The sequence below is a fragment of the Diabrotica undecimpunctata genome, chromosome 8, assembly GCF_040954645.1.
Source record: "Diabrotica undecimpunctata isolate CICGRU chromosome 8, icDiaUnde3, whole genome shotgun sequence".
Taxonomy (NCBI): Eukaryota; Metazoa; Arthropoda; class Insecta; order Coleoptera; family Chrysomelidae; genus Diabrotica; species Diabrotica undecimpunctata.
In genome coordinates this window covers 142412471-142437257 of record NC_092810.1, presented here as the reverse complement: position 1 = coordinate 142437257, position 24787 = coordinate 142412471, and the positions used below count along the sequence as shown (strand labels likewise).

At 32.0% G+C, this 24787-nt stretch overlaps 2 protein-coding genes across 5 annotated transcripts in view; one reads left to right on the top strand and one right to left on the bottom strand.

Moving 5' to 3' along the window:
* The window catches only part of Dcr-2 (Endoribonuclease Dcr-2), a 67501-nt gene extending 56804 nt beyond the window's left edge, over window positions 1–10697 (bottom strand). The window contains exons 1-2 of the mRNA XM_072541234.1: window positions 10243–10697; window positions 7455–7687 (exon numbers count right to left, since the gene is read on the bottom strand). Coding sequence (XP_072397335.1) covers window positions 7455–7687; window positions 10243–10394 — 385 coding nt within the window. The 5' untranslated portion in view covers window positions 10395–10697. The remainder of the gene's footprint in view (window positions 1–7454; window positions 7688–10242) is intronic.
* LOC140448146 (putative GTP-binding protein 6) lies at window positions 6893–24540 on the top strand. Of its 4 annotated transcripts, none has more exons than XM_072541237.1 (6): window positions 6893–7312; window positions 15230–15406; window positions 19741–20584; window positions 23282–23486; window positions 24158–24257; window positions 24309–24540. In XM_072541237.1, exons 2-6 carry the CDS (start codon window positions 15276–15278, stop codon window positions 24442–24444), a joined length of 1416 nt encoding a protein of 471 aa, XP_072397338.1. In that variant the 5' UTR covers window positions 6893–7312; window positions 15230–15275; the 3' UTR covers window positions 24445–24540. The 4 variants fall into 4 exon arrangements, with proteins under 4 accessions (XP_072397338.1, XP_072397336.1, XP_072397339.1 ...); XM_072541235.1 differs by lacking the exon at window positions 6893–7312 and adding an exon at window positions 11975–12154; XM_072541236.1 differs by lacking the exon at window positions 6893–7312 and adding an exon at window positions 14971–15172.
* The last annotated feature ends 247 nt before the right edge of the window (window positions 24541–24787 follow it).

Below are 24787 nucleotides of genomic sequence, written 5' to 3'. Positions count from 1 at the left end.
GGTGAAGATGTGTTCTCGCTTTTCCAAATATTTTCTTTTTTATTTGCATCATGATAGCATTTATCATTGTCTTCTTCTTCTTCCTATGCATTCCCCATTAACGGAGGTTGGCGACCACATTTCTAAAAGTTTCTCTGTCTTTTGCAATTAATTCAGTTCAATTAATTTTTCGAAATCCATTTTAACTTGTACTAACAAACCAAAGAGTATTAAAAAGAAGAGGTATCACTTCCGTGTAAAAGAGCTAATTGTTTATCACTTCCGTGTTTAATTGTCATAAAGCAATGAAAACAGATGCATAAATGACAAAATAGCCTCGAAAATTATTTTTTTAAATACTCTGCATCAAAATCAAACAATGGATCAAGATTAAAATAGTGGATTGTTCTGAAGCTATTTTCTTGTGGCATTTTAAATTAATTTATATTTAAATGGGAATAAGCCACATTAAAGGTTAAAATACGATTATTGACGTTTCAATTTCCACTTCGGAAATCGTTCTCAAAATACAACCATTAGTAAATTAAACAAATTTTGTTTTTTGTTACTTAGTGAAAAATTCTTCTAATAATTTAATTTTATCTGACTCATCTATATTGACAATTCAGACATACCTTATACATTTTAAAGTAGACGACTTTAAAATGATATTGCCAATATTGTTGAGTTGCGTTCCTGGGACGACTTTACTTATAAGATAGTTCATTCGATTACATGAAATCTAACTTGAGAATATCCGTCAGAAAAGATCATAACATGTAATTCGTCTTTAAAAAGACAAATACATGCCATGATGACAGTAAAATTCTCCTGTTAGAGATTCCATAGTAAATTATGAGGGAAAAACCAGGAAAAAAACCTCATAATACTATCCCGACATGGTAAGTATTTGATCGTGCATTTAGTTTACCTTCAATAAACACCAAATTCCGATTTTATATGTTTGTTATTTAAAAAACATAAATGATGTATTCTCCATATGTTACTGACTTACCAATACTGGTATTTTCCTTTTAATAACTTCCTCTTTCAATATGGGTAACCAGATCCTACTCCATTCTGCCGAGGAATTCGCGACACAATTGGTCTCATTTAGCATAATTAGAGCCGCTTCTTTGATTTTTCTCTTTTTACCATCCGTTTCTTTTAGGACTATATTTGAATCATTCCATTGAACCCTATGTTCATTATCCCATGCGTGTTTACAGATTTGAGATCTATCAAATTCTCTATTTTTAATATAGGATTGATGTTCACTTATTCTAACATTTAATGGTCTTGATGTTTCAGCTAAATAAAACTGATCGCATTCCAAGGTATTTTATAAATGCAATTCCTTGTCCTTTCTTGTTCATTGTTAGGTTTGGTTTTGGACAAAATAGATCTCAACGTGTTTGTTGTTTTGAATGTTGTTGAAATGTTGAATTTATTTCCTATCCTTTTAAGCTTTTCCGATAATCCTTTTATGTATGGTATTGTTATTTTCCTCGTATTATTCCTTGTGTATGCTGTAGGATCTCGTTCTAAGTTGTTTTGTTGTATTCGATCGATTGTTGAAAATTCCTTATTTATAAACGATAAAGGATAATCATTTTTTAATAAAACAGATGTTAACAAATGTTTTTCCTCCAAGAACGAAAATTCTATCTATCTTGTCCAAAACCAAACCTAACAATGAACAAGAAAGGACAAAGAATTGCATTTATAAAATACCTTGTGAATGCGATCAGTTTTATTTAGGTGAAACATCAAGACCATTAAATGTTAGAATAAGTGAACATCAATCCTATATTAAAAATAGAGAATTTGATAGATCTCAAATCTGTAAACACGCATGGGATAATGAACATAGGGTTCAATGGAATGATTCAAATATAGTCCTAAAAGAAACGGATGGTAAAAAGAGACAAATCAAAGAAGCGGCTCTAATTATGCTAAATGAGACCAATTGTGTCGCGAATTCCTCGGCAGAATGTAGTAGGATCTGGTTACCCATATTGAAAGAGGAAGTTATTAAAAGGAAAATACCAGTATTGGTAAGTCAGTAACATATGGAGAATACATCATTTATGTTTTTTAAATAACAAACACATAAAATCGGAATTTGGTGTTTATTGAAGGTAAACTAAATGCACGATCAAATACTTACCACGTCGGGATAGTATTATGAGGTTTTTTTCCTGGTTTTTCCCTCATAATTTACTATGGAATCACTAACAGGAGAATTTTACTGTCATCATGGCATGTATTTGTCTTTTTAAAGACGAATTACATGTTATGATCTTTTCTGACGGATATTCTCAAGTTAAAGTTGATTTCATGTAATCGAATGAACTATCTTATAAGTAAAGTCGTCCCAGGAACGCAACTCAACAATATTGGCAATATCATTTTAAAGTCGTCTACTTTAAAATGTATAAGGTATGTCTGAATTGTCAATATAGATGAGTCAGATAAAATTAAATTATTAGAAGAATTTTTCACTAAGTAACAAAAAACAAAATTTGTTTAATTTACTAATGTTTGTATTTTGAGAACGATTTCCGAAGTGGAAATTGAAACGTCAATAAACGTATTTTAACCTTTAATGTGGCTTATTCCCATTTAAATATAAATTAAAATAGTGGAATTTGTTAGACAAGAATACGAGAATCTCATATTTTCGAACAAGGCAAAAAAATATTACGAGTTACGTTTCCAAAAAGAATGATTTGGTGAAATGTAATGATGCTGCAGGGCTTCCTCAAGAACTGAATTTCCCAGAATACCTAAATACAACGAGGGGAAAACGACGGACTCTTAATTCACATTATCCGTACCAACAGGTTTCGAAATTTGATTTCCCGAAAAGATTGTGGAACAAAAGGCAAATCAAGCATTGGCTAATCGAAAAAAACATTTTCTTCGACGAAGATTACCTAAAAAGTGAATTACTGGAACTGCGGCCACATTTAGAGACGAGTACGACAAGTACAAAATTGAAACAATTGCGGAAAAATATGGCGTTAAGATTTTGAGACTGCCGCCTTACCATTGCGAGCTGAACCTGACTGAGATAGTGTACAAGTGAAATGGTATGTGGCTTCAAACAACGTCGATTTTAAAGAACAATCGGTAGAACGGTTGATAAATGAAGCTTATCGCAACTCTATCTTATCAATATCGTATCTAAAGAGCAGTGGCATAATTATGTGAACCACGTCAAGAAAGTAGAAGAAAAAATGTTTCCGGTGGACAATTTGTAGGAAGATATTGAACCGGTGATAATTAATATTAATTGTGATTAGTATTAATTAACGAGAAATATCTCAGATTTAATGGTCATCTGTTTTTTTTAGTACTGTATGTACAGTACATTTCAGTTATGATCTTGTATATATATATATATATATATATATATATATATATATATATATATTTATCGTGTCGTATAGGATAAACACTTGCATTTTTTTGTATATATGTATTTACAGATATTTTATGTATACGGGCATTTTTTATAGAATTAACGTCTGACGGCAGACTTATATAATTGGGCAAATATTTTCGCAAGTGGCGACTTCAACCAAATGCATCCAAAACAGAAGTTAGTTGCTTTCACCTGAACAATAAACTTGCTGGAAAGGAACTCAACATACGGTTTGAAAATACCACACTTACCCACAACAAAACACCGAAGTACCTGGGCGTAACACTAGACAGAACGCTATCATTTAAAGAGCATTTAACAAAAACTGCCCAAAAGTTGAGTACAAGAAATAACATTATACAGAAGCTCTGCGGTACCACCTGGGGAGCATCGGTTTCCACTCTCCGCTCTACTGCCTTAGCCCTTGTTTTCTCGACCGCTGAATATTGTGCTCCAGTCTGGCTACACAGTTCACACGTAAAAAAGGTCGACAATCAGCTGCACAGCACTATGAGGATGATAGCTGGTACAATTAAATCAACTCCCACCCAATGGCTTCCAGTATTAAGTCACATCCCACCTCCACATTTACGACGAGTCGACGCACTTACACGTGAATACAAAAAGATCATGAACAATATAAACCTGCCGATCCACCAAGATACCGAGGATGCACGAAATACCCGTCTCCGTTCTAGAAAACCACCAATGAAAACGGCAAGAATGATACATGAGGAGTTCAACATCACGAATGCATGGTCCCAAGAATGGAACGAATGGCAAAATAACATGCCCTGCATTACCCACAAGCCACCAGGTTTTGATCTTCCACGCAAAACATGGTCCACTCTAAATAGGATCCGAACCAGACATGGCAGATGTGCATACATACTACATAAATGGGGAAAGAACCCGTCTCCTCAATGTGACTGTGGGGGGAACCAAACCATTGACCACATTATTCAAGAGTGTCCCTCAAGATCCTACAATGGTAGCCCTGAAGACTTCCTGTTTGCAACTTCAGAGTCAATTGATTATATAAATACACTTGATGTTTGTTTGTAACTATTTAAAGTTTGTCAAATACCTATATTACTAGTGTTTGTGTATTTGTTCTAAATGTGTTGTAATTGCCATACGATAAATAAATATAGAATTAATTTGTTTTTTTTGTTTATTCTCTTATGTAACTCAGTTAAATTGATGAGTTAAGATTTTTGAAACAAACCGCGTACGGTCCTGATTTCTTAGTCTATCGCCAAACTACTACACACCTACCACTGTGCCGACATGAGCAGCATCGCTGCGCGCCGTAAGACCAACACTGCATTCTATCTGTGGCTTCTACTATAGAATAAGAATAGAATAGAATATTGAATTTTCTTCGTTTTATATTAAATTGTAAAGCATACAAGTAATAAGCTTACAATTATAGAAAAAATTTCAAATGATTTCAACATACAAGAATACGTAACTGTTAATTTGATAAAAGTGAAGTATAAAAAAGTTCAACTCTGAAAGTTATTTTTTGAAATTTTCTCTAAAGTTGTAAGCTTATTGATTTACTTCTTGATGAACTGATGTGAATAGATTCATATACAAAACGTTTTTCATTAGGGATGAAGTAGCAAGTTCCTTTGTATTCTTCTCCACTTTTGTGACCGATAACTTTTTACTGCTTTTTTCGATATACCAAAAGAATGGGTCATATTCGGGAGATAAAATTAGCTCATTTGAACCTAACTTATATAATAATGTTGATAAGGGAGTTATTTACCAAGTTTCTGAAAATCATTTAACCCTTTAAAGATCCATGGTGTATATATTTACCACCTTGCATTTAGGTTCAATAAACACACATTTTCTATGCATTATGCGCTTCTACTGTAAATGGAAGGTCAACTATGGATACGTGTATCGCCATTTACCGCTTACGATCAGTCATGTGGCAACTAAGTACCGTTGTTAATATTTTAAAGTGGTAAATATTTATACCAGGTTTTATAGCGGTGATAGTAATTCACGCGATTTTTTGTTAAATTGGGAAAACTAGGTAGGTAGTTTGTTTTTTATAAAAATCCCTGACACATATTAGCTGTTATTTACTGGATGTGCCTTTGTTAATCAAATAAAATACTATTATAAATTTCATTAAATATTTTGAAGATAGAAATTATTTTTCAACTTTTTATACCACACTGCAACTCTATAAAATAAGGGATGGTCTTGATATTGATAGAAAGTGTTTCTCAGATGTTACACACTCTGATTATATACATATCTAGTCGTATTTATCTTCGACAAAGATTATATTTTGAATTTTTTACCAGGTAAATTAGACATGAAATGTGAAATATCATTTGTTTCAGAAATGGAAACCTATAATTTGAACAAAATGAGAAGCGATGAAGCTTATAGTTAATAGATGATATTATAAGAGATAAACAAGCTGTGGATTCAGATATTGGCGGATACTCTAAGGCCTAAGGTGAGTTGTGTAATTTTTCGTCTTCAAGATCAACCCCATCCAGTAGATTATCAGGCTCGAGTAAAAAATCAGTACACGCCCAATACTGATACCGACGCACCAGAAGTAAATGCATCAACTATGATTTTGGAACAAAATATTAATCCATATTCTTCAGAGGACAGTTTGGAAGATCTTAATAATTGTAATGTTAAAGATCAAAAATATATTCGAAAAGGGCTACTTGCACAAAATTCCTCCAGCAGTGATAAAGAAGAGCGAGAATTTAATACAAAACTTGGATAAAAAAAATGCTCGACCAGAGCCTGAATGATTAAAATGAATGAAGAATTCTCCACTACATCTTGTATAAAAAACTTTTGTATTTGGTCAACCTTGTAGTGTATAGTGTAGTAAGTATTGAAACAGATATTATCCTCTCTATTTTTCAATCGTTTATGGACAATAGCATCATGCAGGTCATTGTAGATCACAGCAACTTATATGCACCACAGAGAGGTGCAGAACTGAATCAATAGACGAGCTAAAAGCATTCTTTAGAGGTTCAGTGGCATTTTCGTCTATGACAACTGGACTTGTATATGAATTATTAATATAAAAGTTGATAAAGTATCTACAATCACACCCTGGCCACGATGTTGTTATTAAAACTCAATTATCATTTCTCAGAATTTAGTGCCTAGAATTTTGGTACATTAATATATATGGTTCAACAAATATGAACAGGACTAGTCAACATTTCAAGTGGCTTCTGGGAAGTCCATCGGGGCTCTAGATAATACCTACTATGTTGATACAAGTTGAATAAACCAAAGGGACGTTAAATATTATTAAAAGAAACATTTCTATACATAATCTGCCTGTTTATATAAACATACCATTAAATTCAAGGAGATAAAATATTATCTATTTACATAGGTAATCTTATCTAAAATTAAATATTTTATTTATATCGAATTAAACTACAATTGATTTTAATGGTTCATTGCCAATCCGGAAATCATTTTCAAAAAATTTTTTGGTAAATTTTTTAATGTCAAAAACAAAAAATGTAAAATGTAATTCTCATTACAATCAATTGTGGTTTATTCCCGTATAAAAAAATATTTAACTTTAACATGCTACATGAAAACAGTTTCAGGACCTCATTATCTAAAATAGTTGCAAAATGATAGTTCTCCACTTTCATAAATTTTACAGGAAACATGAAAAATTATAACTATGGTATATATAGCATAATGAGTACAATTGTTTCCTAAGACTCTTCGAAGATCATAAATATTCATTTGTGCATTGATAAAGAGACAATTTCTTAACCAATTGGGACCGAAACTAATAAAAATAATTTGGAGATTGATTGTTTTGCAGCTAAGTGTTGAATATTGGTTCTTTTGCAAGTTAAGTTAAATCTTAAGGTAAGAACCTTCTCCTTCATTTTTATTAATATAGATGAGTAATTTTAATATTATTAAGGGAATTGTATTTTATTTATATAACTTTTTCTATAGTAGAGGTCAGTTAACCTAATATATTTTAATTTCCACAATATGTACATACCTATAAAATTAGTCCTTGATAGATTATCCAAAATTTGCGATGTCATTATCAATACTTGATATTTGTTGAACTCTTCAAACCACTTACTCCTTGGCCAGAAGTCTAGATTCATCTCACCAGTATATTTTCCAACAGAAAAGCTTGTATGATTAGTAATGTAAGATCCATGTTGATCCACAAGTGCCACAGTATTCACTAAGATTATAGAAATTTTACCACCCTCATTATATGATCTGAAAAGTAGAAGGTATAGTTAAAAAAAATCAGATTCAAAAATTCTTATGCATTTTGCAACTTTAGCTGATATTGAGGCTATACAACATATGATTAATTAAAACTAGTGATGTAACGAAAATTCGCATTCGAATTCGCGAATATTCGCATATTTTTGCATATTCGCATTCGCAAAATTTGTGCAAATGTTTTTTGAATATAGATATGTATAAGAAAAAAATAATTTGAAGAGTAGGTTAATGAAATAAAAATCCATTCACTTCTCAGTTTTTGACGTGACAACGTCTTAAATTAGGTTGTGGCTCGGAGTCATTCATGAAAAAGTGTAACGCCCGCTCACGTCTGTTACAGTGAGTCACCGAACGAGAGAGAGGCCCGCCGGACCGGCGAATGCCTTGCGTCTCTCTCCCAATCAAACATGATCGGTCCGCTGCGCGCGCAGCACTAGAGAATTAGGCGCGTTGAATCGGTGCGTGCTTCCGTGCTTGTGTCTCTGTCTTTCTCGAGCGTTCTTGGCGTTCAAGACACATTACAGCAGAAACACTTCCTTTCATTTCATATTTCTCCTATCATCGTCCTATCCTCAACAAAATCACTCAAGTAGAAATTAGTTAAGTTTAAGTTTACATGTACAATGTTTTAGTAAACAAAATATATTTCTATAGTTAAAATTTGTGCAATTCTTATTTTCATTCAATTCCTTGTTCCTATTGTGCAATTTAATAATAATCATATCAATAAATATTCTACCGAGAAAAAGACGTCACGTAAAATCTTCGCCCGTAAAACCGACTTTACAGGCAACCGATTTTTTATTAAGAAAACTCACTTTATTTTACAAGCTAAGAAAATTATAAAATTAAAAAACAAAAAATAAATGATGCAGTGTAAACAAACAAAAAAAAAATTATTCTCTGAAACTTTTATTATCCAAAAGTTTTTAATTTTAGACAATCATCTTGAAAAAGTCTAAGAATTATTAAACTACAAATTAAAAATAGTCTATGTGTTTTTATGTAGAGTTTAAACAAACAAACATAAACAGTCCGACTTCAGTTACATAAGTTCGGATGGTACACTACACTGTAATGTAATATAGTACATGATTTGTATAATTGTTCTGAAAATTGCTGAATTACTAAATTTATCTGAACTTATCTAACTACACACCTCACGCAAATGAGACTGCCGGAGACAATTAAAATTGCCAAATTAAAAAAAAAACTGAATATTTGCATGCACATTCATATTCGAGAATGTTGGTGGCATATATTCGCATTCGCGAATGTTCAAAAACTGACATTCGTTACATCACTAATTAATACACTTTTTACTACATCTATAGATCTTCCAGACTATGCAAACCAAGCCTTAACAATTTCGATCACACGTTCCTACCTCTTAGGATTTTCTGTAACTAAGGAAAGGCATGATAGTCTGTCATGGATAGGTACCAGATCTAGTAATTGTCTTCACATTATCTCTTTTAGATGTTATATCTATTAGAATGTAACAAAAGAAAAATTAAATAAATTGTGGTTATACGAAATAGAGATTATTTTATCCTTTCTATCATCCTTGCTCTTGTAAAGATTGCTGATATATGCAGTTTTCCATTCCATTCAGGCAATTCACCTCTTAATGATAAATTAAATGCATAAGCCAATAGCTGAAATAGTTTGTGTCATAGCCAAATTTAATCAGTTCCATGGGTACTACCCCTGATCCTGGAAACTCATTTTTTATAACATTGGAGTGTTTTTTAATATCTCCTGGTTTTATTTCAGTTTCTTTACAGAATGACATATCATGTTATTCGTAGCCAATATCTTGAAATAAAATTGAAATAGGAGGTTAATTGGATAAGCAATAAAAAAGAAATGTAGAAGTAAAAGTGCATGTTAAGAGATTGAGGGAAAACTAGTAGTTTAAAGAATTTTATATGAGAAAAGAATAGTCAATACGATGTATAACATATGCAAAAAGGCATTGGAAATAAGATATCATCTTTCAGCCTTCTGCGTCCAAAGTTGGACTTAGGCCTCCTAACAGTTCTGGCGGTCTTGAGCTTCCTGCAGCCAATTGCCAGTGATTTTTTGAAGTCATCTGACCATGGTGAAAGTGGTCTATCCTATGCTTCTTCTGTCTGCTCGTGGTCTCTATAATTTTTTTGAGTCCACTGCCTGTCATTGATTTTGGCCACATGGCCGACCTAGTTCCACTTCAGCTATGCTATATGCTCTATCTATGACATAAGATATACTAGTCTTATAATATATACTGCCAATTATAGAAAACATCTATAAATTTCAGTAAAATTACCCAAAAAGATAGGTATAGAAAACATCAAGTAATCAAGTGATTTTAAATGTGCCAATTTTACCTAATGAAAACAACATCCAACAAAGACAGTTTTCTTGTGATTATTATTATCCTTTTTTGATAAGTATAACCACAAAAGTTGATGATTCTTCAATATTTTAGTAATATCAGCATTTGTCATGAATAAATTTGTATTAAATCTTATATGGAATTAAAAAAGGTAGGTACTTACCTTAAAAGGTCCTCTCCTTTTTGCTTCAAGACCATTGTGGTTATAAATGTTTTACCTGAGCCGGTGGGTAAATAAATAATAGTATTTTGCTCAAGACATATTTTCATCAAAAGGACTTGATAATTCCTAGGAATTAATTCTTCGCTACCCATTTTGCTTAAATGTTTACAACATTTATTAAAAGTGGTAGAAATAATTGTTTCTGAACCTAGGAATATGATCCGATATTGTGAAACTTATATTATGAGGACAAAATCTTGTAACATTGGATTCTTCTGTAAATCCCACAATCACATATAATAATACATAGTGACATCAGGATTTCATTACACGCAAGTTTATTTATAACTAAGAACTAAGTAAAAAAAATGTTTAAACTTTTATTTATATTACGTGTCCATTTATCATTCGCACGTGAGTCTGTGACTCTCACCAATGACTGTGCTCTAAAATCTCTAATCCACAATCCACAGAATTTATATCAACAATTCTAACCCCTCCACATATATGACATAGTACATCAATAGATAGGACTTATCACCCTATCATCAAAAATAGTGTCAGCCATTTTTTTCGAACAGACATTTTGTAAACAAGCAGATTAGGTTAGTAATATAAATAAACTCGGTTCGCTATTCCCAGTCCGAACTGTCTAGTGAATTTAGTAATTATTTTTTTGCGAAGTTAGTTACTTTTTGACAGACTAAAAGTGGCTGGAAATTACTATACAACCAAGAGTACGTACCGATAGCCAATATTAATAGTATACAAACTAAATAGTAAATAAAATAGAACTTTGCGAATTACCGACAACCAATATTGCACCATATAATAAATAGTTATGTTAAATTATAACAACTAAAATATATTTTTTAAATATATACTACCCAAAATTTGATGGGTTTAGTATACACTTCCACTATTTAGAATAATTCTTCTTTTTTTAAAGAAAGAAGTCTGCAATAGTTGGATACTTGAGCTATTAATACTGAGAAATAGGAATTGTTGTGTTGTAGGTTTCCGACAATGAATCTGTCAAAATATGCCCGAGCTAAGCGAATGGAGCTTAATATAGATAATTAATATAAAAATACTAAAGAAAGTCTTATTATTGAAAAAAATAAAGGGCCACAATTAGCAAATCAATTTTTTTTAATCAATTTTTATTATGATACCTGTACGAACAGGAACAATAAAGCGGTGTTGTTATAGAATATGTAATTCTTTATTAAAGAAGAAATATTCATTTAATAAATATTTCTTTCTAAATTACGTATAACGTATAATATACATATATTATACGTCACTGTCAAATCTGTGTACGAAAAACATGACGCGTGATGAAAAATCCTATTAAAACTGTTCTTCTTTTTCGGGATGTTCTTTAATTTCTTTGCAGACGGCTTATAAAAACACAAAATTTCATTTTTAAAATATAAATATTAATTTATTTAAAATATCATAATTGTCTGTAAAAGTAATAAACAACAATTTTCGATATTCGATTACTTTTTAATATATATTTTTTTTTTTTCAATTTTTTAAGGTCTTTTTATACTTTTCTTTGCATGTACCTTTTTCACTTTTCAAGCTGTTCAAAAAAATTGCGTTTTAGCGTTTCCTAGTTAGCTGGATATTTACTTTGCAGTTTTTGATTCTTGACAATCTTGTTGTTAGAAAGATAATTTCAGCGATTCGTCAAGGCGTCAAGGCCAATAAAAAAGAGGAAAATATAACAACAATAACATAACCTCAAATTTGAATTATTCAAAAAAATTTAAATTTTAGACCAACTCCGATAAACTGATGATATTGGTTGACTGGTGGTATCACCAAGTATCACAACAGTCTTACTTTTATTTAAATTACAACCTTTTCATGTTTATATTATAAATATCAATGGCTTAAGAAAGTAAGTTTAAATTTTATAATAATTCATTTAAGTAGTGGATATTTAGCCCTTCTGAAGTTAGATATTCATGTATACACATACACTAATAAAGAATAAAAATATAAATACGTTAAATTTAAAGATAGGTTTCGAAAATATTCTTGAATTTTTAGATTATGGAAATATACTATTGCCACATCTGGTGACATATTTTCTCACTTTAGAAGTAAATCTTGTATTTTTCATACGTGTGCAATATTATATTTTTATTTCGTGTTTTTTTCAATTGCGGGTAGTAATATAATTTTGTGTCTGTATAAAATATGCGAAACTAGTAGTATTTAAGCTTACTCAGTTTGAAATTTATGTTATTTAATTTTTGTTACTCTACAGTTATACATTATTTTGAAGGAAATATAAAAACACATGCAACACTGCAAGCAGTAACTGTAAGTTGCCTACATTTGGTGGAATTCGAAGATATAATGATATAAACAGTAAAGGATTATTTTGTGATGAAGCAACTTTTGTTTTTGTAAAGCGTCTATATTTGTTTATGATACTCTATCAAAAAATATATATACAATTTAGCCTAATTTACAGTTTATATGCAGGAGTTGCGCCAAATGTAGGCAGCTTATAGTGCATAAAATTCAAACTGTCTAGAAGAAACTAATGTATGGGCTGGAATAATACTGCCGTCCTAACATGAAAGGTCCTATCTGCAAAATTTAGATTTTGAGAAAATCGAGTTTTTGTTTCTTTTCATTGTATAACGCTTGGTAATTTAAGAAACTTTTTATGTTTTATTTTATATATTATGTCGGAGAATAGGATTTAGTTGCTAGCCATAATTTTGATTTATTTTTTCCAGGTTAGTCGATTTTTGATTACATTGTCACTTAGGACAATTTAACTTAGTGTATATGAAGTACGATTTTTTATTTCTTACTGAAATTGTCCTAAATGAAACTAAAAATGGCAATTAACTGAACACTTTTAATTTTATTATAATAAGTTTTACACTTAATACACAATGTACATCGTAATATATTTAACATAAATGATATGTATTGATAAAAATATTAAAATAATACTAATAATAATCATTTTCTTCCTTAAAAGCATGTTCGTTAACCGGCAAATCTTCTCAAAATTATATCTCAATTAACTTCTCAAAATACGCGACATTGTTACACCGCGACATGTATTACGAATCTGGGGACTCGTTAGCCTACCCTTAACGTATCTCATAAAAATATCTTTTAAATCAAAAAAATTGTTTTCAAATTCTGTTTTGTAATAATTACTTCTTTTAAAATGAAGACAAACTATATCTTTTAAGTAAACGCGAGAAATCAGCTTTTGTAACGTATATTTGGAGGTACAGTCAGTGAAGTTAAAAAGTAGCATTTTTATTAAATTAACTTTTGATGAATTGGCTTGTTTTACCGTTTCGAAAAAATCGTCAAAATCGTATACCTGCTTTTTTTTCTTTTGGGGGCAAGCTCAGCTTGGCGATGAAATGAATCTGCTGCCATAAAAGTATGACCTGGCTCAAAAAATTTGATTATTATATTTTCTACAGCAATGATTCTATCATTGTCTTTTTCATAGCCCAATGTCGCCAAAAGAAATATCTTTTCACGCTTTTAATTTTACAAATACACACCTCTTCGGCTTTCTTTGATGTTAGATAGTATTTGCAGGAATATACTCTTGGTAATGTTTGATTCTGAGATCTACTTCTTTTTTTCTCACTTTATTTTACGCAGGTCAAAACAAACTGTTTTTGGTGTTCTTTTCCAATAGCCAGTATTGTGTATTAATGTCTTTTTGCCTAGTATACGAAATTTTTTCAGCGCAATTGAATTTGAATTTACGTGACTTTTTAACTTTATAAACTCTTATGTAACTCTCTCTTTTTTGTTTCTTTCTTTCGACACATGGCTCTTCAATTTGTTTTCTTTTTCTTATTTTCCCAGTTTTTGTATACAGTTTACTCTTAGCTTTATCAACTGTTTTGTTTATAATTGTGAGCTGTAAAATTAATATCTCGAATGAAATCCTGAACGAAGTTAAATTCGTTTTCTTCTGGTTCTATATCGGATATTATTGTCGAATTCATTGGACGGCCCAGGTATATAATCTGGATCATTCTCTATTTTTTATAAATACCATAAGTTTACATCTATCGCTGTTCCGGCTAAGTGACGCTACATTGCTACTACCAATGAATATAGACGCATATGCGTCTATATTTTTTGCTACTACTACAAACAATAATTACAATCAGTTATTGCTTATACCTAAGGTAACATTAATAAACTTACCCTTCATCCATTTCTCACAATATATATTTACTTCAAATACAAAAAACATGAGCGTACACCCAATGTCTGACAATAACAAATACCTTTTATAATTAAATATTTGAAGTTATGTTACAAACATGCTTTTGTCATACTACGCAAAATTGTCCTAACTGATGCCGTTCAGTATAAAATGTTACCTTAAATAGTCCTAACTGCATTTCTAAAGTTAAAACGGACAATTTTTCTTAGCATATGTGAGATAGGACAATTTATGTTAGTAAACATTACTTTTTAGTCAGTTAGGACAAACCATTTAGGTATATAATAAGGCACTTAAGACGCTTATAGGACAATTTCATTTTGTACATACATAGATAATATGTTTACGCATGCGATGAGCCAATAAAGTCATTTTACCAAATTTTGCAGATAGGACCTTTCATGTTAGGACGGCAGAATACCTTACAAACTAATTGAACCGCTTTTCATTGAAGAAAACTTTAATTGATCAGCGTATTTAAATTTCTGATAGAATATAAGTTTTATCAGATCATAGCCATCTTAATGTAATTTATTTTAAATTTAAAATCCGCTTCACTTCCTCATTACAAGAATACAAAGTTGTTTCCTTTATAAATAAAGTGTATTTTATTTGAAAAAGTATATTTTTGATGCGGTAAATCCGAGGGTGTTCTTTTTGTTCTTAACTTTTCAGACTTGGCTTGTAATCACTCTAAGTACAACAAAAATAATGAAGTTATCTTAATATTTATGTTTTTAGATTATATCACATTTTACCAAAAGGGGTAAAGGTATATTTCATTAAAATGTTTAGTCCAAATAAACTGCAGATTATATTTAGAGGTATATATAAATTAAGATCGATTTCCACGACTATCGTTAGGAAATCTGACGATATATCAAACGAATCTGTTGAGGAAATACTTGCAACTGAGAGGTAAAGTATATTTTAAATATTTAACTGGAAATATTTGAAATCAGAACTGTACTAATAATTTTTTTTGGCAATATTACAGTATGAGAGTAGGTATGAACTCTTTTTGTATTTGTTTTTAAGGACACACAAGTAACCTACCTAGTCTTCATTTTTCTATTACAAAGAGATTACCGTCAATCATAAACAATTTTTCAAAGAAAATTGCAATAAAAAACGCAGTTAAATTATATTGGAACATTCCATCTCTTTCTAGGCCGACTTATGCTTCTTCTAATTGGCGACATATCTCGGGCTATTCTAACTATTCTATTTGCTGCCATTCTGCTGATGTGACTATTCTATTCTTCATTTCGAAATTATACTGATTCGTTTATGTTGTCTATCCTACACATTTTTCTGATGTCACTGTTGTAGCGTTTTTAAATAAAACGGGCAGTTCTAATTTATATAAATATATTTATTTATAAGGTTAATATAATCGCTACATATATATACAAGTTTTTATGTACTAGAATATTCTGGAATAGTCCACCTCTATTCGCCTGCATCAGCGCGTCGATCTCCATACCGGTCGATACACCCGGAAGGTTTCCGAAAACAGATCATCGTCGTCTCGAGATGCAAGCGTTATGTGGGCTACGTCGAAATAAGCACATACACTGCTTTCCTCTTAGATCTGAGCGTCCCGATCAGCAACTCTATATGTAGGCCCAGGATGGTAGAATCTACAGGACGCTCTAGCTCTGCATAAACCCCTTAGAAAGAATCAATCAATCAATAATGCCTTTTTATTTCTCATTAAAAAAAATACAATACAATATTCTTTTTTAGCGACATTTGTTCTCCTTGGCACATGCCATCAGGAGGGTTGGCAAACAAATATTATTCCTTAATATACAAAAAATTACACTAAGTCATTCTATTTAACAAGGTCATTAAAATTAATAAGATAGAAAGAAATAACAATCTACTGTCTTTGAAGGGCACGATCTCTTCGGATTAATGCAACACACAGTACTTCGTACGCCGGTTTTTCAGGAGATCATTTCAAGCATGCTTCTGACAATCTTTCAATCCAAATTTTCTAGTGCATGGCCGATCTTGGATAAGGCCAAATTCTTGATGTCATAATTGCACACGATTTTCTTCTACTTGGTTAGAGCACGCCCTATATGCTCGTAGCTTGGCCTGCCTGTATACGACTTCCTGGTCACCATATACAGCAAAGATCGAGGACCATCTTCTAATCTCAGTACCCTTCCAACTTTAGGCTGCTCATTTTTTAACTCGTCCAAACGACCGAACTTCTTATAAAATACGGATGAGATTTCTTTAGTCATCTCAAGATCTTGGGCAACACAGTGGGCTAGAGAGACATTATGCGGAACACTAAAAAGCTCCTGCTGAACTTCTGTAATCACGCCGAATCCAACACTCTTTCTCTATGCGTAATTTGACATACATTGATTTATGTGAACTACTTTTGGTTTACCTTCCGGCAACTTCTTCATTCGGTATATTACGTCATTTATTCTCTTTTTAATTTCATACGGACCTTCCCATTGTCTTTGCAGTTTAAGAGACCAGCCTCGACGACGTTGTGGATTATAAAGCCAAACAAGATCACCTAATTGTTCATTCCCAAACCCAATGTTGTTCATTCTTAACTTCAGGCGATCGACATATTCTTCGCTTGCAACATGTTCTTCGGTAGGTCTGCAGCCAAACTCTAGGTCACAGGGCAAACGAACTTCACGACCTAACATCAGGCAGGTTGGAGTATGGCCTGTAGTTTTATTCACGGCCGAGCGGTAGGCCATTAGGAATAAATGAATGTGCTGGTCCCAATCTCTTTGATGTTCTGATACAACTTTGGACACGTGTTTACCCATCGTTCGGTTCATCCTCTCGCCAATTTCATCTGATTGAGGATGCAAGGGTGTCATTCTGGTCTCATTGACACCAATCTATTTACAACCTTTTTAGAAAAAGGTTGACTCGAAGTTTCGCCCTTGGTCAGAGTGGATCTCCAAGGGAACACCAAATCGGCTAAAGAATTCTTTAACAAGTACCTCTGCAACGGTAGCAGCTTCTTGATTTGGTATCGCATAGGCCCTTGTTTTTATTATTTCTTCTTCTGTTAACTGAGCCCCTTTTTTAAATGGAGATGTATTTAAATGTATTCCTTTTTTCTCTAAAAGATCTGATATATCAAAACTTCTGTCTGCCAAAATAAATTCTCCTTCTTCAATAAGTCCTAAAATTCCGCATTCTACTGTAATTTTTCTATCTGAAATACTGCCTACATAAACATCAGATACATACATAATTTTACCTTTTTCAAAGCATGCTGTTAGTCTTTTAAAGGTATTGGTTCCATAATATGTAGAATATGTTGCCTGTTATATAATAGGGTCATTGCTTCGGTATACTGTAGTTTTGGTACAGTCCAGAATAATTTTGTACTGGTCTTCTGAAGTTGTTGCAATGTTCCAAAAGTGAATTTTTTTTTAAGCAAGGGTAGAGATGCTTGGTCCAATTAACAAATATTTTTCGAACAGTTCAAATATTTACTGCAAAAAAATGCTTTAATGTAGAATAAAACAATTTAAGTCTATATTTCAAAAGCGTTATTAACAGTTTATTTTCCACTGAAAGAGCACTATGAATTTTAATGTATGATTTTCCAAACTCTTCAACAAAAAATGTAAATAATTTTCTTGAAAAACCAGTAAAATGTTGAAACTGTTCTTCTGACAAAAATTCATAAGAAACTATACTTCATCTAATTTACTTACCGTTGCACGTCATCCACGTCATAGTCCGTGAGGTCATATACCAACACGAAATATTTAGGCGGTAGGTGTGTTCTTTTTTAGAATCACTTCCGAGTGCACTGGCATTACAGCCACTAGACATATTTTATTATATACGCGTAGAAATAATATTTAAAGATTTCTAATAATGTTAACGTAAAGAAATACCCAATAATATGTTTCATTAAATTTGTACAAATGCATTATAAAGCGTTTTTATGAAGAACATTTGTTCGGAACACACTGTAACTGTAATCGAACGAAGGTGATATTTTGGCATAAATTGGTAACACTTATTTGGCAGTTGCGGTGTTGACTAATGTTAATAAGTAATGAAAAAAGTGTTGTTTTTGTTTAAGTATTCCATTTTACATCTTTATACGACGCATACAAGCGGCTCAAATTGTTTTTAACAAGATTATTTTATTAACTCTTGTTTTGTTTCTATTTATTTACATTAAATATTAATTTGTTTTGTTGTATAATCCACTTTTGCAATATTTATGTGATCTATTTGATTTGATTTAAAATGGATTCAGGATTTTTTTAAACTTTGGCAACTATGTCAATTTCGATCTCGGTCAATGATAATGACGTGCAACGGTAAGTAGATTAGATGGACTGTAATTTACTTCTATTCCATATTATCACGGTTTGAGTTGTAATACATGTTTTTGAACTCTCTGATTTATTTTCATTAGCAGGTGTCTCTGTTCAACCACACTTTTGTGTATCATTCTTAACTGTTTGTAATAATTATGTTTCTGTTTGCTCTTTTTGTTTGTTTGTTGGCAATACTGCTGCACAGTATTTTTCTATATTTATCACTTCTCCCAGAGTCCTTTACTGGAGTCTCCAACTTTTTAGTAAATTTAATGAAGGTACTGCATCTTTTTTAAGAATCCTTTATTGTCCTAGAAAAATAAAACAATGATAATGTAAGAGATTAGGATAACTATTTTTTAACTTACCCAAACTTGTAACGGTATAACTTTCATCTGAAAAGTGCCTGGAACAGATTTTTGTGTTCTTACCGATACTTTTTTTGACCTGATAGCGATTAACCATCATTTTTGTAAAGCATTATTCAGGGGGATGTATAAAACTTAACATTGTCATTTGAATACTGAAAACTGAATTGCATTATGGCACACAACGACTGTAAGGCATGTAAAGTTTTAGTAAAAGTGTCCAAACAATTAAAATGTTCTAAATAACTTAATAAAACTTAAATCACTTACCAAATTGCAAAACAACTAGGAAACGAGTACAAAACAATGTAAATAAATGGCAGAATAAAATAAGGTTATGTTTTAATACCAAACCCTGGCGCTGGCATATAGATGCCAGCGCCACCTACATGCATGTGATCTATTGTTAACTCTATGTGAATTTTTGTAACCTTGAATGTCCGTCTTGACCGGACTGTACATCGCAAATTAATAATAGAAATAATATCTACTTGATTATTTCTATGTAACAATAATTTGAACATTCTAATTAGCTATATTTTTACAGTGAATATAACAAGGAGGTGGATAATTTTATGAGTGTTAAAGATGTCCATAACTGCCTGATAATACAACCATATGTAAAATGGGGCCCTCGTAAACTATCAATTACTCCAGAGGAGCAGTTGGAAGAAGCAGTTGCACTCGTAAATACCCTTCCATCCTGGAAAGTTGTTAATACGATAACCGTACCCCTAGAATCTTTGGAATTTAAAACTTTATTTAGATCAGGAAATATGGAAAAACTGTCTAAAATGATCAGAAAAGATTCCGAAATATCAGCAGTTTTCGTAAATGCTAGTAATTTAAAAAGAATAACGGCTAAGATTTTACATGAAAACTTTAGGCTACCAATTTTGGATCGCTACAGAATAGTAATGCAAATTTTAAAAATGCATGCTACCAGTAAATACGCCAAACTACAAGTAGCTTTAGCAGAACTGTATTTTATTCGAAGAAAAGCTGAAAGCAATCAAGTATTTGTTACACACGATCGGGATACGTTGAAATTAATGTTTCAAAATAGGGAGCAAAAATTAAAAAAAGCTATTAATAGTCTCAGGGATCAAAGAAAACTTTTACGTAGTAAAAGACGGAAATTGGATTATCCAGTTGTTGCTGTGGTAGGTTATACTAATGCAGGTAAAACCTGTTTAATTAAAGCATTGACTGGAGAAGATTCTTTACAACCGAGGGATCAACTATTTGCCACTTTAGACGTTACTGTTCACAGTGGAATTTTACCTTCTGGTTTGGAAATTTTATATGTAGATACTGTTGGATTCTTGTCGGATATTCCTACGGATCTCATTGAATGTTTCATTGCTACATTAGAGGATGCCATTTTAGCCGTAAGTACCTAGTCTTATACATAAAACATGTAGCAAATTATAGAGTGGAGCAAAAGTTTGGAAACGCCCAATTATCTATTAACCTTTTCGTGACCGGGCGGGGTATTTTAGGTACCCCAGATACGGTTTTGTTTTATAAAATTTCAAAATATTTTTATTTTTTTTTTCTCCTTCCAGGTAATCTTGGAAATTATATTACCAAATCCTTTTTTATAAAAATTATTAGACACAATTTCAGTTTTCGAATAACAAGGTGTAGAGGGTGTAGAGTTGTGTTATAGAGATAACAGCTTTTATCGGAATGACCACATCGAGCGTCATAGACGGGAGATGGTTCTTGATAACTGGTCCTCATAAGACAACTAACTCTCACTTATGGCTACGTGCCACACCCCGGGCAACTGTATTGGTCTGCAGGCTAAACTAAGTGAGGGTAGCCAGATATGGTGAAAATTCCACCGAACGATTGCCGGTATAAGCAATCCCACACTTACTGACCAACGGCTTCGGGCGGATGAGTTGGTATGGTCACTGGTATAAGGATGCAGAAGAAATGCAGGAGAAACCACTGCATTAAAGATCCAATTGGATATCTCTAGTACAATCATCATGGCAATGGGTACTAAAAGAAAAAAAGAAACTAATCATGGGAATCGGAGCCCAAGATCCGACAGGGGAGGAACAGACAAGGACTCGCAGGTCGTTAACCGGCGAAACCCTTGTCAAACATCGAAGCAAGAGAACATAAAATTATCAAAAGCAAAAATAGGTACGTGGAACGTCAAAAGCATGTATCAACCTGGTAAAATGCATAACATCCTTCAGGAAATGATAATAATGAATATAAATATATTAGGTGTAAGCCAAACATGGTGGCCTAACTCAGGATACCTTTTGACAGAAACCAGTACCTTATATTGCTCGCGAAACATTGACAACCAGCATAGACGTGGAGTAGCAATTATTGTCGATATAGAGGTCAACAAGTCAATACAGGGATTTGTTCCAATCTCAGAAAGAGGATACTACTACAAATAAGGATATCAAACACAAAACTAAATTTGATCCAAGTGCATGCGCCAATGACGGATGCAACAGAAGATGAAGTAGAAACATTCTACCAACAAATTGAAGATGCACTGAAAATGACAAAGAACAGGGAAATCACGGTAGTTATGAGCAATTTCAATGCAAAAGTCGGCAAGGGAAGAGCTGGAACAATAATGGGAGATGAAGGACTAGGGGACGTAACGGCAGCAGATAAACCGGAAAAAGTGGTATGAAACCAAATCATCTCAGACGAGTTGAGAGACGTACTCAAAGCAATGAATTACAATACAATGACCTTCGAATTATAACAAATCTATATTTTAAACAGCAGGCACACATACGCATTAATGAACACACATCAGAAAAGTTCGAAATTAAAAGAGGAGTGCGACAGGGGCATGTATTGTCACCACTACTATTCAATGCATACTCTGAAGAAATTTTGAAAAGAGCTCTTGAAGGAGGAACAGTGGAATAAAGGTCAATGGAACACCAATTAACAACATTAGATATGCGGACGATACTATCATAATAACAGACAACCTCCAAGACCTCCAAAAACTAATGAACAAGATAGTTGAGTATGGAGAAGAATATGGATTATTAATAAACATCAAGAAAACTAAATTCATGAGGATATCAAAAACCCAAAATAATGATGAAAGCCTGACAATTAACGGTAAAACTTTAGAACAAGTTGAAAACTACAATTAACTTGGCACAATAATTAATCACACACACGATTACTCCAAAGAAATCAAAGTTCGAATAGAGAAAGCACGAACAAACTTCAATAAAATGAGAAAGGTACTTTGTACAAGAGAACTGAAATTAGACTTGATAGTTAGGCTCTCAAAGTGTTAATTTTCTCGACTCTGCTTTACGGGATATAAGCATAGACACTTAACGCGTATACTACTAAAAAGTTGGAAGCATTTAAACTGTGGGTGTATAGAAGAATCCTGAAGATATCGTGGACCGAGCATGTAACAAACAACGAAGTCATGAGAAGAGTCAACAAAAGAATGGATATATTGAAAAGCATCCAGACACGAAAGCTGCAATATATTGCGATTCAATTATAAAGAAGAAGAATAACATTAAAATTAATTACTTGGGGTACCTCTGTTACCCCACATGGCCTGCTGCGTATTGAGATCATACGCATATATTGTCGTCGTCAGCCAGCCAAATACGTAAACAATATTCTATTATTTTTAGATTAGTGTTCGTCTTTACTTTGCTTTGCAGTACGTATGTGTATATTTCGGAGAAAATGGCACGACGTAAATATTATACTGAAGAGGAATTACGTAGAATTTTAGAAGAGAGTGACAATACTGATGATGAATGCGAACTCAGTGATAGTGGATTAGAAAGTACTGACAATGTCGAAGAACAACAAACAGTTCTAGATAAAATTACAGTTTTTGAAAAAGAAAGCGAAAAGTCTAATTTTGAGCCATATCAATTCCTAGAGAAACTTGAAGAAATGTAATGAGTGCATTCTACCATCGTTTAGGATACTGTCAAATTAACAATAGCGGATATTTTAAACACTTGATTAGGACGACATTAATTTAGCAAAAACTTTTAATTGTTATGTTCATATTTCAGTTTAAGAAACTAAATATAATTCTTTTGTAGGACTTGATTCTGCATGTAGAAGATCTGTCAAGTTCTTGTTTTGAATATAAAAGGGACCATGTTCTAAAAACAATTCAAAATTTAGGAAAGGATACAGGAAGTGATGATATTACAAACAAAATAATGTCTGTTGGGAATAAATGTGATCTTGTTAAAGATGTAAAAGATCAACAGATTTTACCAATATCTGCTAAATTAGGAATAGGTAAAGGCATTTTCTACTTTGATACTAATAAGTCAGGTACAACAATTAATACAATTAAAAATAAATGATTCACTTAACCAGCTAACGGTCGTGTTGTTAGAAAAACTCTAGTAATTTATTCTTTTTGTCCATAAATGATAGAACAATTTGGCAATGTGGCTCGGCATCCATAAATGCTTCGGAGAGGATCGTGTTATTATGTAGACGTATATATTAACGTAAATGGGATGCAGAATTCATTTGGGGATTAAATTACAGGTTTGCCACGGTTCCTACAAATATTGATTCATTTTGAAATGTTGTTTACATGAATCATTGTTTATAACGAGATGTATTTAATTATTTAAAATTTGTAAATTGGTATTTAACAATTTTGGGTTACTATAAATTCTTTATACTATAGAAATAGTCTAAATAATATGTTTAGACAAGTCTTTAATTAAGTTCTAATCTGAATAATAATAAAATATTTATTTCCTAAAATGTTTTCCAAATTTTCGGGTAATAAATATAAATATTATAACAATATAGTATAGTACTTGCAAACAAATAAATATTACCGATTATTATATATAATCGATACCGATTATTTTTAGTATAAGTATAGTAATTTTATTTTTTAACGTTTGTGACAGAGCAAAATACTGTATAAAGCATATATAACTTTTTAGGTTTAGATCAACTAAGATTTAACATCGAAAAAGCAATAATGAAGGCAACGGCTAGACGTTACATTACCATAAAAGTTCCTAATGGAGGAGAGGAAATAAGGTACTCTTTAGGCCAAATGTACATAAAAAGTGTTAAATAGATTATTTTTAGGTGGTTGTATAAAGAAGCTACGGTAGTATCTCAACATCCCGACGAAACAAATCCTCAAGTAATGAAGACAAATGTAATTATAACCGACGTGAAATTACAAAAGTTCAAACATATTTTTTTATCAAGAACTAAATAATATATTAAGTACTTGCTATATAATATTTTAAATGTATTTCAAACGTCAACTCATAAGTAGATTTATGTATAATATAATTATAAATTTTGTTACTAACTTGTAGCACTTTTTTATTGAACAGTTATTTAAACAGTAGATCTAGATAATTGAAGATTTCTCTAGATAATTCAGATTTACCTTCCTACTTACTTATTTCCTCTAGCTCTCTAGGGAGTAACCAGAAGATTCCGCCATCTGTCTTTATTCCTATACTTCACAGCTCGATTTATTCTTTCCCGATGCTTCGTGTTTCATTGTCAATGGCCCTCTTGCAGGTACATCGGGGTCTACATCTCCTTTTCGC

Excerpts from the sequence above, each read along its gene's own strand:
- LOC140448146 (XM_072541237.1), top strand. The coding sequence starts at position 15,276 with ATGTTTAGTCCAAATAAACTGCAGATTATATTTAGAGGTATATATAAA. Across the intron at positions 15,407-19,740 it reads GAAATACTTGCAACTGAGAG|TGAATATAACAAGGAGGTGG; the intron begins GTAAAGTATATT and ends ATATTTTTACAG. Across the intron at positions 24,258-24,308 it reads AATGGAGGAGAGGAAATAAG|GTGGTTGTATAAAGAAGCTA; the intron begins GTACTCTTTAGG and ends GATTATTTTTAG.